Here is a 13,892-nt window from a genome sequence, read left to right on the forward strand (position 1 = left end):
ACCCGTCTTAAATACCCGTAATTTGCCTGGCATTTATTACAAGGAATTCCTCTTGACTTTCCCGCACCCTTTCAGTGTTACCTGTTGCCTAGGTGCAGCCATGCAGGGAGTGCATGGAGGGCGGGACCTTGCTTGCATGCCAGGAGGAGGCTACAGTATATATAAACAGATGAAAGTACAGGGAGAAAACACTGAGGCATTGTGCACCACCACCAACCAACCAGTGGGTCCATACTGAAGCAGTCCCTCAACAGTCTGTCTGGAAACATGGATAATGTGAAGCTGCCTCAGTGACACCCTCACCTGAAGACTGAGATATCTGCTCTTGAGTTTCCCACTGCCTCAACGTGACCACCATGTAAGTCTACGACAGTTTGGTTTGGTTCTCGACCCTTTTCATATCGAGGTCCATTATTTATTATGCATTTGATTTGCGGACCACTATTCGATGAGATTTAGCCTCTCGGACCCAATAGGCCTACTTTTGTTTTCATGCTGTATTGATGTGGTATACCATAGGCAGGGCTTAAAGTTCTCAGTCCTGGGGACTGATTTCAGTCCTGAGGATTTCATAGGGGTCATTTAATGAGATCAGTGCAGATTTGCAAAAAAAACATTTTCAGTTTTGGGATTTTTTTTGGCTTTAAGCCCTGCATAGGAGAGATAACAGGCGAATGTTGATCGAAATAACAATTATTCTACATTCTACATTCTTGTAAATTAAGTAATGAGATGTTTAACAATAATTGAACTCTCGAGAGCGTAAAATTAAATAGATCCGTTTGGTTTAATTTTACGCTCTACCACAGAAGAAAAACAGTCTAAGTCCAAATTTCAGACTGACCCCTCCACGAAAAGGCCTCGTTGTCCTGACCCCCTTAGCTATCATTTATACATCATGGATAAATAGTGTGGACTTAGACTGTTTTTCGTCTGTGGCATTCAGTTAACGATCTAATAAGGGTCCATTTGGTTACCAACTCTCCATCATATAGCATGGGGACCACCTGGAACTCCCTCAAGGACCACTGATGGGTCCCTGGACCACTGGTTGAGAACCACTGGTCTACAACATCAATTATTATATAACACAAGGGCACACTGGGTTTGGCTGGGATGTATCGGCTGTACAAATCAGATATGATGAGATGTGTGACGGAGCATGTCATATTTCTTTGTCAATACTGTAGTTGGCAGTGAGTTGCTTGCTTTTGTTTAGACAGTTTGGTACCTTGGTATAGAAGTTCTGTTGCTGGACATATTCTTTTTTTGTTTTTCAATGTATTTTTATTGATGCTCTGAAATTTCACAACTGTTCAATCGCAATTCAATGTGTATATAGAACCACACATTTATTTTTTCAACACAACATAGGAAAACAACCAAACAAGTACCACAATACGGACATTACAATGCACAGACGAAAAAAGAGGGAAAAAAAGACAAAATGAGTACACCACAGTCTTGACATGTTTGTACATTACAGGTTACCAGAGTCTTTGTTATTCACTACCGTTCAATAAGGTACATTGAAGGCTGGACATATTCTAGTATTAAATGAGGTCTACAGTAATGAAAGGCGTACTTGTACTTAGTTTCCACTCTTATTGATCCTTCTATGATGGAGTGAGGGTATGCGTGTGTGCGTGCACGCGTGCGTAAATACTCTCTACTAACATCATTGCTGGCTGTCTGTGTTGCAGTGGGTTCAAAGTTATTGGCTTCAATTCTTCAAAGCACATGGTGTTAGCATTATGTTATGCTTTAGCTATTGAAAAATAGCAGCTCTACAAGCTCATAGCGCGCCACCGAGTGGCGCGCTATGAGCTTGTAGGTCTGCTATTTTTGAAAAATCGAAGAACGACTGACATAGAAACATAGCTTTTTCAGAAAACTGTCAGGATGTAGAAGACATTTTTAGAATCTGATCTCAGGTCAAAATGGGTTAACCACTTAAACCATGATGTATACTTAATTGTACAACAGATAGCTACTATTATTATTATTATTTATTTATCTAACATTATTGCTGGCTGTCTGTGTTGCAGTGGGTCCAAAGTTATTGGCTTCAATTCTTCAAAGCACATTGCCATGGCAGCGACAGCAGCGTCACCCTGGTGGAGATCCTTCACTGCGAGGCGCAGGAACGCCCCGGTGTCCGCAGAGACGGACCCAGAGCAGAGTGGAGGGAACGCAGACCTCCCCGCATCGACGCCGGACATCCCCTCGTCGTCCATGATGGAAAACATTTACACCCAGGAAATCGGTCTCCAGGGAGACCTCCTCCTCCTAGAGCCAGGATTCAGTCAGCAAACGTGCAGGCGAAATCTGAGAATTTCTCGATCCGGACGTTTTAAAGAAAAGAGGAGAGTGCACGTCGCTATGCCGGAGAGCAATAACTTTTCCGAGGGGAATATCATGGCCCTGCCTGTCACTGCTAAATAGCTGATCGTACATTACATCAGGGGTTCTCAACGTTTTTGGCCGGGGACCCCCGGAAATGCTTTGGCAACGTCTCGGGACCCCCGCCCCGCCCCCTCCCGCCCCCCAATATAAATTGACTGCTACAATAACCTTAAACCATTTTGGGCGGGAACCCCTTTTGGTGTTTTAAGCATTGTTATAATTTAGCTATTTAAAAATAGCAGATCTACAAGCTCATAGCGCGCCACCGAGTGGCGCGCTACGAGCTTGTAGGTCTGCTATTTTTTTATTTTTTTTTGAAAATAATTTGGGGACCCCCTAAAATAATTTGGCGACCCCCCGAGGGGTCGCGACCCACGGGTTGAGAACCCCTGCATTACATTACATGCTTACACTGCAGTAGCCCACTAATGGTAATGGAGGTTTTTGTGTGTGTTACATTACAGTTTATGCCTGAACACTTGAAGTCAATACTATATATATACAGTTGGGTGCCACCGATATTGTCCCTTATTATTTGACCCATTTAGGCCTGACCTCAACTTTTTTTTTAAATCCTTCTAAATCCTCCAGTTTTCTGAAATAAATATTTTCACGATTTTTCAAAAATAGCAGACCTACAAGCTCGTAGCGCGCCACTCGGTGGCGCGCTATGAGCTTGTAGATCTGCTATTTTTAAATAGCTAAATTATAACATAGTTTAAAACACCAAAAGGGGTTCCCGCCCAAAATGGGTTAACTGTCCTTTTGCGCAGATCACGCAAACCTCAGCAAAAAGAAAAGGACAATATCGATGGCCTCCAACTGTATATGGTTCAAATCAGTTAGTTATGGCATCACAACAACCAAAACAAACATAAACAAACAAAGAAACAATCAAACATAACAGGAATTATAATGTGAAATAGCTTGGACATGAAGGATTCAACTGTACTGTACTGTAATGTGGCATATATATAGAACGTGTACTGTATTTCAGAGTATTGTTAAATTATTGCAATTTTGAAATGCATAATATTGACAAATGTTGACTTGTATTTGAGGTGATGAACTGCGTTGTTGAAAGTATTTATGCTACAATTGGAATACAGTATTCCAATAGTAGCATAAGGAGCTGTCAGTATTCCGAATACTGACAGCTCTCTCTCCTAAGTCTTTATTGTTTTACAACATTTATATTAAGCAATGGAAATAGGCAAAAAAGCAGGATCTTGCACACTACTGTTCTTACATAAACGTATTGAAGTAGTGTCTAACTTACTGTACTTGCACAATATACTGCTTTATTTCAATTGTATTTGTGGGTACACACTTTATATAGTATATTTGATGTTGTTTTATTTGACGTCCCTTTCTTATTCTTATACCTTTTGAAACAATCCGTGGAAGATTGCACAACAATTTCGCCCTCTCTTTTACACCTGTAAACGTGTGATGCGTCAATAAACTTGAACTTGAAAGCTGTGATAAACGTGTACCTGCTTCGTGGCCCCCTCGACCCACTTGGCTGAGAAACAATGCCAAAGGTTGTCAGACCGATAGATAAACTCATCACAACAGGGAAACCTAATTCTAATTACTCACAGCTGGGGTGTGGTGGCGGCTCCCTGGCAACGTGTCTTTTAGCAAAACATTGAACAGAACTATGCATTGTAAACTGTTGCATAATTTTATTGAATCTAATTCAGGTTTATCCACTTTGGGTGGATCAGCCACTTTGGTGGATAAACGGCGCTGACATGATTTCCACAGGTTGCATCCTCTTCCTGTGTATACAATCGCAAAATCCATTGTCATGGCCCAAAGTTATAAGGTCAAATATAGACCAACAGCGAAACCCTGAATGTTAATTTACATTCACACTTGTGTCTGAGTTAAACAAACAGTGAGGATTTAGCTGTGATCTTAGTCTGTATTCAGTCACTTCAAGTCAAGTCAAACTTTAGCTTTTTTGAGTGGTGCAACCACTCCAAGGAACAGCAATGTCCGTGTTAACCTATGTGACTATGAGTACCAGACCAGTAGGGGCAAAAGTGGCGCTGTTGTGCCAGAAACAGAGAGAAGATAGTGCTGCACTGTTGCCTGCTAATGAGAGAGAGAGGGGGGGAGGGGAGGGGGGAGTTGCACCACTCAGTTCACACAGGTGTGATTTCTTTAATACAAAAATAGAGTTTAAATTGTATTCTCCACTATAATAGATAGATAGTATGCAGTGATGGAAGAAGTTCTCACAAGTATACGTTCGGTATAACATTTTTACTTTGATGCAAAAGTATTGGCATCAAAATATCTTAAAGTATAGTCATCATTAATTATGCAGAATGTCCCATTTCACAAGTTTTCAAATGTATAAAATGTTTAAAGATCCTTTGCAAATAGCAGATCTACAAGTTCACAACACACTTGCAACGCATTGTGAGCTTGTAGATCTGCTAAAGTATATACCGGTATATATATATAGGCTATATAGGGCTTAAGTCCCTCAAAATTGTACTTGAGTAAATGTACTCTATAGCACTGGGTCTACGTGATGTTTTTAGCTCTTCCTCAGTCCGAGAAAGTGCCTCTTAGGCCGGAAACGTCACGTACTATGGTGGAGAATAAATGTAATGATCCAGTGTGTGGCAGACTCTATTTTTGTTAGATGCTGTCTTCTGCCCGGCAACCTGGCACTTCATAGACTGGACGTGCGTGCTCCTTCGCTTGTTTCGAAACTTTATTTTTACACATTTTATAAACGACAGGAAATGTGTGAACTACAAAATACAAAAGCAGTGCAACATTCTATCTATAAAGTAATACACAAGATGTCGTTTAAAACGTTACACGGTGACCGACCGTTTTAACGGAAGACAAATTGGGTGCTGAATGTGCACACTCAAGTGTTTAATTTGCTAATGTCATCATAATACACAGCCTAGCCACAACACTTCCACCTGGAGAAGAGGAGCTGCTATGTGAGAATGTTGTTCACAGCACTAGCTGTTTCTCAACATCTGGTCCGGGGCCCCACCAGGGGTCCAAATGGGCCAGTCTGAGTGTAAAAAAACGGAACCAAATGTACTACCAAATGAATGTCTCATATGGGCCCTAATACAAAGTAGGGGATAGGCCGGGAACCCCTTTTGGTGTTTTACCCCTTCTGGACTGGAACCCCTTTTGGGGTTCTTGTTGCTATGTACAGTATATTAGCAGCAAATCATTTTTGTAATTTTTGAATTAATATTTGAACATTTTCAGAAAACTTAGTTCAGTATTTAGAAGGCATTTTTAGACTCTGCCTTAGTCCTCCTAAATGGGTTCATAAAAAGGTTGAGAATCACTAAAATAAACTAGAAAAGTGCAATTCTTGGAAAATTCATCACAGGAACCATGAAAAATTGTTCGAACCCGGGCTCCTATAGTGTCGAAGAGTCCTTGAGCAAGACTCTCAACCCCTGATGTGCTGGTTGGTGCCTTGCATGGTTTCCTCTGCCATCGTGTGAATGTGTGTGTGAATGGGTGAATGTAATGCACAATCTATGTAAAGCGCTTTAGAAAAAAAGCGATATATAAATGCACCATTTACATATACTGTATATGTAAATGGTGCATTTATATAGCGCTTTTTTTGCAGAGGCATATCTAGTTAGGAAGATACTAGGTTTGTTGCCAACTTGGATTTTGTAGTAAGGTTAGGCCATATAATGTATGTGTGTTCTATAAGCACTCCAATTCCTTGACCACTAACCCTGTTGTCATCCATGTACTCTTGTCAAAATTACATTTTAATAATAATAATAATACGCCAAAAATAGGGATTCATTGCCAGGTTGAAAGTGGCTGAACTGATCAATAACATTCCAGGGAGGATCTAAGTGCATGTGTTGTGTATGCGTATTGTACACTATGCATACATTCCCCCTTACTGTATATGTTTCTTTTACCTTTTTACCTCCTTACATGATTTCCTGTTTTGTGTATTTGTACGTCTCTAAATGTTCTGATGAATTGAAAATGGCGGACCCTGTTGTAAACAAGTGTAATGCTTCATCAGTGTGTCGTCCACAGTAACAGTCTTTGTGTTGAGTTGTGCTTCCATGTGAAACATACCCATTCTGCAAACTGTTAATAAATACTTCAATCAATCAATTCAATCTACCTGTAAGGATTACAATGCAAGACTTTGACAACAGCTCCCTCTAGTGGTTTCATTCAAAAATGTACAACAAACCAATATAGCTAGATAACTAGCCTTTTCACTGATAAAATAATACAGATCATGTTTCTTTTATCCCTTTGTTTGTTCTGTATTTAATTCAGTTGCTGACAATGGTAGATCATTTCCAAACCTACTGTAATACTGTATAATGTGCATGATACATTTTGGCAAGTCATCAGTGCATGTTGAATGGATTTCAAGACTTCCTGGAACTTTCTTTTTTACAACCAAGAGTTCACTAAATTCGACATGGTTTGCCGTTGATTGTATATAAACAAATGCAATGAATTAGTCTTTCAGTAAACAGAGAACACCTCATTAAAGGAACTAGACCGGTGCCCGGCTGTAGAGCACCGAGTCGGTAACGATGGAAGTTGGACATCCACCACGCCCCACCTGGCTATGCAATACCTGTTGTACCCGTTCCACCCATCTGTCTGTGTCCCTTCTATGCCCATATATGGAGATTTCTGGATCTGTCTCTCTGTGTCCCTTTATTCCTATATATGGAGTGCTGTGTCAGGCACGCCCAAATATGGAGTGTTGTGATTTAACAGGCCAGCACCATATATGGACCATGAACCATGGGCAGGGGCTCTGTCCAGAACCCGGGCAGAGGCCTTTTGTGGCAGTTCTGGTTGACCGTGGGTCCGACCGACTCGACACCGGGCACTACACTCCCTGTGGGTGTGTGGAACGTGTGTGTCGAATTTGAAGTCGGTGGGGCGAACGGTTCTCGAGTTACGTGGATTACAGACATACAGAGACATGGTGCATTTATACATAGATAACTGAAAGGTAATTTATTTTACCAGTAATTACTGTGTTTTGCTGTGAGTGAAATGACTTAAACGAACATGGAAAGCCAAGGCAGTGGTTGCTTTGACTCAGCGTGGGGGTCAAATCCCGATGGTAATCCAGTACAACGCAGCGTCCAGGGACACACCAGGGGTCGTGAGGAGGGGGGTTGAGGGTCCTCGAAAAGGAAAAAGCCTGAGAATCACTGCTTTAGGAAGCCAAAAATCAAGAAGGACACATTGGGGATCGCCGATCGGTGACGTGAAAGGCAGAACTTCTACAGTTCGTCGTGTTGGTCGGTGAACTCCCTGGCGGATATGAAGCCGTCGTTGTCCTCGTCTTCCTTCGTGAAGATGTCGTCCACCATCACGTCGTGATGGGTGTCGTCGCCATCATGCCCGTGCCTTTCAAACTCTTTCCTCAGGAAATCTTTGACCTGTAACACACAACCAATATTAAGGACATGATGTGTGTGTAGTATACTGTCTACAGTATATATACACTGTATATATGTGTTTTGTGTGTGTGTTGTGTGTGCGTGCGTGTGTGTGCGTATCTCAGACTTCATCTGGTCAGCCTGTGCATGTCAGTCGTCTATATGTGTATCCTCAAATTAAAATATTTCAAAGGAAAAACAAAATGTTTGGTGGTAATTCTGTGGCCTGCTGACAGTGTGTGTGGACACAAAGACACACAGACAGACCTACGTACACACTGAGCCTGTTATTGACAGCCAACCTCCTGCCGAGCCAGCGTAAAATAACATGATAATTACTGCATCTAAGCATCGTCGATATCTTCTGCTGACCATTGCTGATACTAATAAAGCTGATTAATCCATTTAGGCCTGACATCGAAATTTAAAAGACGTCTTCTAAATCATGACAGTTTTCTGAAAAACCTCATGTTTCTATATCAGTGGTATTCAATATTTCATGTCAAGGACCCCAAAACATATATGTATTTGGCCGCCGACCCCCATCTGAAAATATGTTGTTCCAGGGACCTCCCCAGAGGCAAAGATTTAAGTTAAAATGTTCACTCTGTAATAATATATATTCAAAGATTTGAGGCACATTTTCATGATTTTTCAAAAATAGCAGACCTACAAGTTTGTAGATCTGCTATTTCTGCGGGAACACCAAAAGGGGTTCCCGCCCCGAAATGGGTTAAAGTGTATGTATGAAGGAATGCAAACTGCCGAGTTCGGAAAACACGCGGCCGGTTCCACACCTCGAGTCGGGAGAGCTTCCAGTCATCGTTGAGATCCATCTGGTGAAAGGTATCGTGTGACCTCGGGCCGTTTTGTATCTCCACGAGCTCGATGTCAAAGAGCAGGGTACTGCTCGGGGGGATCTTCCCTGTGAATCCATGAAGGACAGAGTCCGAGAGGTAAAACAAGGTGAGGCATGAAGGATGTTATTCACAGATTCACACACGTCATGCTTTTCGTTTCACAAGCCTGTCATGGCATTGGAAATAATAGTATGAGGGAGGGAGAGAGGGAAGCCTTTGTTGGCACCGCTCTGCAGCATACATTCAGTTAGTGCAGGGGACTCGGGTCGGGACCCCCTGGGGGGTCCCCACATTTAACCCATTAAAACCGAGGAAAGCATCCGTGTCATTTTGGATTTTTGTGTTGGCTATTCAAAAATAGCAAACAAGCTCACATCGTGCCGCGCTGCGATCGAGCTCGTACATCTGCTATTTTTGAGTGGTGCAAACCACTCCAATAACCAGCTTTGTCTGTACCCGTGTACCTGTACGTGTACCTGTACGTGGGGCCATGTACAGGTGAGCATGGTTGCTATGGTTAGTGTGTGACGTCACTGCACCACTCAGTTCACACAGGTGTGATTTTTTTTAATTCTTTGAAACATCTTGAAAGTGTCACGGCCCCTGCCAGTGTCCTGTGTGTGTTGCAAGGGGCCAGTGAGGCTTTCCAACGGAGCTTCGCGCCAGATCAGTCTCTATCCTTTTATATACTCTATGGTGTGTTGTCTCTGTGTGTGTGAGCATGTGTGGGCGTAGGCTTGGTTCCTGGCTTTCCAGATTGGCACACCTGGCTCTGATCATCTAATCTCACTCACCTGCCTGCCATCTTCTCATCACCACCACTCCATAAAAGCCCTGGTTTTCTCACCGCATGCTGCCAGATCGTCTCACAGTTCTCCTTGCGGTAACGCTTCTAAGTGATTCCTAGTGACAATTATGCCTAGTGTTTTTGCTCTACTATTGCTTCGTTCCCAGTGTTTTTTGGTTTTTGACTTTGGTTTTTGAGTGGTGCAACCACTCCCTTACGGAGCTATGTGTGTGGGGATGGCTGGCTGGCTGGGTGGGTGCGTCTGAGCACAAAAACAGCATGGTTGTTTTTCACCACCTGTGCGCAACCTAACACACACACAAAGTCACAAACACACACGTACATATTAACTGTATATATGGTGATTTTGGGTGTGCCAGTACAGTACAGTACAGTAAAGGGTACAGTAGAGGGACCCCCACACGGTAACTGTAATTTCTCAACCGCTTCGGACACGGGGCGGCTCGCCGGAATTGGGCCGGCCACCCCCCGGGCCCCCCCCCCCCCCCCCCCCCCACAGAGTTGCACCACTCACTTCACACGGGTGTGATTTTTTTCCCCCTTCTGCTTCAGTTGCCTGCCTGTTTGCCTGCCAGCCTACCCACCACCCCAGCTCCAGCTAACATTCTGAAAAGTCAATCTACAAGCTCATCTTTGTTTCAACAACAAACACCCTTGGACTTTGCCTTCCTTGTCGTGTCTGCATTTGGGCCTGCCAGTTTGGTTAAAACGTGACAAAGTGTCAGAACTGCTGCTTTAGAAGGCATGTGGAATCTTAATGGGTTAAGTAGCCTTGCAGAGCCATGGGGCCCATAGGGCAGGAGCCTATCTCCTGTTTCTGTAGCGTGAGGCAGCTTGATGTACAAGTACACCCCCTGGACATGACAATAGTATGTCGCAGGGACTTGACTTACCCCCAATCCAACCCTTGACGCTGAGTGTCAAGCAGGGAGGCATTGGGTCCCATTTTTACAGTCTTTGGTATGACCCGGCCGGGGATCGAACCCCGACGAACCCCGACCTCCCAGTCTCAGGGCGGACACTCTAACCACAAGGCCACTGAGCTGATTTGTGGAATCTTAATGGGTTAATGATGATGGGTTAACGTACCTTTTCCTTCCTTCCCATACGCCAGAGCAGGGGGGATGGTGATCTTCCTGCGTTCTCCCGTGCACATGTCCTGCAGACCTTTATCCCAGCCCTTCAGCACCTCGCGGACCCCCAGAGTAAACCACACCGGGTTCTTGTCCCCATGCTGACGGCTGTCAAGAGTCACACAGATCCATCACAGTGCTCTTTAAGACAAGACAAGGAGCCCAGTGCACACACACAGGTATAACTCACAGGTAGAACTCATCAGAGAATCGCATCATACATCATCTCATTCTCAACCAATGGCACATCACCCACCCAATCACACTGGCCAATCATCATTTGCGTCCTCACTCTCGTCTTCAATGTTTGTGTTTACACACTTTTGTCTTCAATGTTTGTTTACACAGACCCTCAAAGCTGGACATGGGAGGGGCTAGCGCCCCTCAAAGATGTAGGATTCAAGTTGCTTATAGACTAATACCAGAAGGCTCGCCTCGGCGTACAGCTGGCGGAACAGTATACGGTCGCAGTGATGTAAATAGGTTTTCAATGAGTCCCGGGATGCAGGGATGGTCTTTTAGATGAGTCCCAGGGACATTTCAGGGACATTTCAACGACGTTAGGAGTCATATTTTGCCATTTTTACAAATTGCAGCATTTAACTCCCATTTAATTTTATATGGTTATAATGTGGTTATATTATATAACTAAAGCTAGCTAAATAAACTATAGAATAGAAAACAGTACAGTAGTGCATCCCGTGGATGCAGAGGTCGTTTTTATTGCGTCCCTCAACTATAAACTGTGTTTTGGGATGCAAAATTCACCCTATTCTGCCTGGTATTCCTAAACGTAACCTCGGTAAACTATGCCTAAATGGTTAAACCTAACCTTATTCCTAACCTGTAACCTTGTTACAGACAATATTTTCTGCTATTATTAAAGGCCTTCTATTCAAATTCTCATCATGGAAGAAGAAAGCATACATTTCATTTGGACTAATTGAGTCCCCCGAGTTGGTCCCCCCCATTTGCTACGATAACATTGTCCACTATTCTGGGATGGCTTTTCACCATAGTTGGAACATTTCTGCTGCAATTTTCTTCCATTCAACCACAAGAGCATTAGTGAGGTCAGACACTTTATGCTGGGTGATTGGGCCTGGCCTGCATTTGGTGCTCCAATTCATTCCAAAAGTATTTGATAGGATTAAGATCATAAGCTCTGTGCTCATTCTTCTCGACAAATCATTTCTGTGAGGGGGAGTGTGGGGGCCACGGGCGGCATTGTCAATTTGTCAGTGCAAAACGGTGCCTTCCACAATCGGTTGCCACAAAATTGGAAGAACACAATTGTGTAGTTGGTAGATTTGTCATTGACTTTTGGTCATGTATATTTGGTATGTGACCTTCTGATCTGATTGGTCCCTGACTGACTAACCAGAACAGCAGGCTTAGTTTCTGCCTTGTTCTGCCCAAGCTTGTTCTTCCCAGTGGCTCCAGGGCCCAAACCAGTGAAACCACACCAATGATTCACCATGCAACTCCTTGCAACCAAACGGTTGCGAGTATAGATAGTACTTTAGTTACATTGCATGCATGATGAAACCATTATCTCCAATGGCAGCTGCATTGGTGCGTTTGAGCCTTATGATTGTAGAAAACATGATATTGAGAGAGAGAGAGGGAGAGAAACAGGTGGGGGGAGACCAATTATGACATACTCATAATTGGTATGCTCTAGTAGCCTATGCTGCACTTGAGATATGTTCCTTTTTACTGACACCAAGTTTAAAATAAGAATTTAATAGCCTACACAGAATAGCAAGACGAAGCAAATGAAGAAAAAAAAAGTGGGTGAAGAATTTTTGTCCAACCAAAGAACAGCAACCAATGGGTGCGAAGAGGGGCACATCCACGGGCGGGACTTGACAAAGGGTTGCTATGGGAACAGCTTAGGTCCAACTTGACTTCCTGTCTGACAGTAGCCTATATGACCTGTCAAGTATGAAAAGGTAGTCTATAGTGTCGTGAAAAAAGCCATAACAAATTTGGTGAAGCAATCCAAGCAGCATGCAATAGGTAAATAATAAGTGCTTCATCAAATCACCTGGAATGAAACATGGTGCCATTGCTCTCCAGAAATCCCTCGAAATGGACAAGAAGCATATCTCCATATTTCGACTTCCGAAAACAAATGAAGGGCTTGTCTATAACTTCAATTTTCACTTCTGGCTCGGGCAGTTTTCCGCCACTCACGTACACAAACAGTGAGGAGATCATGGGCCACAAACACAGCAGTATCATTTTCAAGTTGTTGTGGTGCCAATAATTATTTATGACCCAATTTACAATGAATCCTCTCTCGCTACAAAATATCCAAAGGGTAAACCATGCCCAGAGGCTGCGGGAGATTTATGTTACAGCCAAGAATGCCAGCTACGTAGGTACGTGGCAACTTCAACCAAAAACTTCCACCGCTGCTGTCTTGGCAACAAAGTATCCACTGTCCGGATGTGTGTGTGACAGTGTAACCCCTCCTCCCTTTCCTGGTTGGTCGGAGCTACTCATGAGCCACGCCCACTTTCTTAAAATAGCTTGAATCATTGGTGTTCGGTAAAAAAGTGCACGCCTCCGCAGTCCTTTAAAAAGACTAAACAAAAAAATGTAATAAAAAAAAAAAAATCCCTTGCCCGGTGTTGCCATGTCCGCTTATTGTAAGCAACTGTGGGTTAGTTAGATATTCCTCAATTGCAATGTGACAGCTCTGTGTACTGAACTGATTACTGAACTGAATACTTTATTTGTATATTTTAACAGTTTGCATGGACAAGCCTAGCACTACACAGGGAGGTACAATACAAGGTCCGTTAAAAGGATGAAATCAAGAAAGCTTCATTGGGCTCCTTTTGTACTCAATTGCACATCACATCTATTCCCTGCATGTACATGATCCATCCATCCATCTTCAACCGCTTATCCGTAGTCGGGTCGTGGGGGCAACAGCTCCACCAGAGAGCTCCAGAGTACAGACTAGCAGGAGGAAGAGTAACTTCCTCCTGGGGGATCCTGAGGCGTTCCAAGGCCAGTGAGTCGATGTAATCCCTCCATCTCATCCTTGGTCTGCCCTGGGGTCTTCTCCCAGTGGGACGTGCATCGAGGACCTCCCTAGGGAGACGCTCGAGAGGCATGCTAACCAGATGCCGGAACTGCCTAAGCTGGCTCCTTTCCAGGCGACGAAGCAGCGACTCTACTCAAAGTCTCTCTCGCGTGACTGAACTTCAGTTCTCAC

General features: G+C 43.5%; 2 protein-coding genes across 3 annotated transcripts; one reads left to right on the plus strand and one right to left on the minus strand.

Moving 5' to 3' along the window:
* Positions 1-2,091: 2,091 nt before the first annotated feature.
* LOC306924937 (proline-rich protein 15-like) lies at positions 2,092-2,445 on the plus strand (the record flags this gene model as incomplete). The annotated part of the gene is made up of 1 exon (XM_079503618.1): positions 2,092-2,445. The coding sequence occupies one exon, from the start codon at positions 2,092-2,094 to the stop codon at positions 2,443-2,445; it is 354 nt and encodes a 117-aa protein (XP_079359744.1).
* A 307-nt stretch (positions 2,446-2,752) lies between these two features.
* On the minus strand, positions 2,753-13,083 carry fkbp14 (FKBP prolyl isomerase 14). 2 transcript variants are annotated; one of them, XR_013790266.1, is made up of 5 exons: positions 12,711-13,083; positions 10,617-10,768; positions 8,657-8,784; positions 7,473-7,859; positions 2,753-2,795 (listed from the first exon to the last, which is right to left on the minus strand). XR_013790266.1 is itself a non-coding variant. In XM_079504519.1 (4 exons), the coding sequence occupies exons 1-4, from the start codon at positions 12,905-12,907 to the stop codon at positions 7,701-7,703; spliced, it is 636 nt and encodes a 211-aa protein (XP_079360645.1). In that variant the 5' UTR covers positions 12,908-13,083; the 3' UTR covers positions 6,225-7,700. The 2 variants fall into 2 exon arrangements, 1 of the variants encoding a protein (XP_079360645.1); XM_079504519.1 differs by lacking the exon at positions 2,753-2,795 and having other exon boundaries at positions 6,225-7,859.
* Positions 13,084-13,892: the final 809 nt, after the last annotated feature.

Source organism: Electrona antarctica, assembly GCF_951216825.1.
Source record: "Electrona antarctica genome assembly, chromosome: 6".
In the NCBI taxonomy this organism is placed as follows: domain Eukaryota; kingdom Metazoa; phylum Chordata; class Actinopteri; order Myctophiformes; family Myctophidae; genus Electrona; species Electrona antarctica.

What these genes read in the sequence shown, in the direction of transcription:
- fkbp14 (XM_079504519.1), bottom strand. Translation starts at nt 12,907, where the DNA reads ATGATACTGCTGTGTTTGTGGCCCATGATCTCCTCACTGTTTGTGTAC. An exon ending in GTATGGGAAGGAAGGAAAAG is followed by an intron (nt 8,785 to 10,616) that starts GTACGTTAACCC and finishes ATGGATTCACAG; the next exon opens with GGAAGATCCCCCCGAGCAGT. An exon ending in GGAAGCTCTCCCGACTCGAG is followed by an intron (nt 7,860 to 8,656) that starts GTGTGGAACCGG and finishes TGTGTGTTACAG; the next exon opens with GTCAAAGATTTCCTGAGGAA.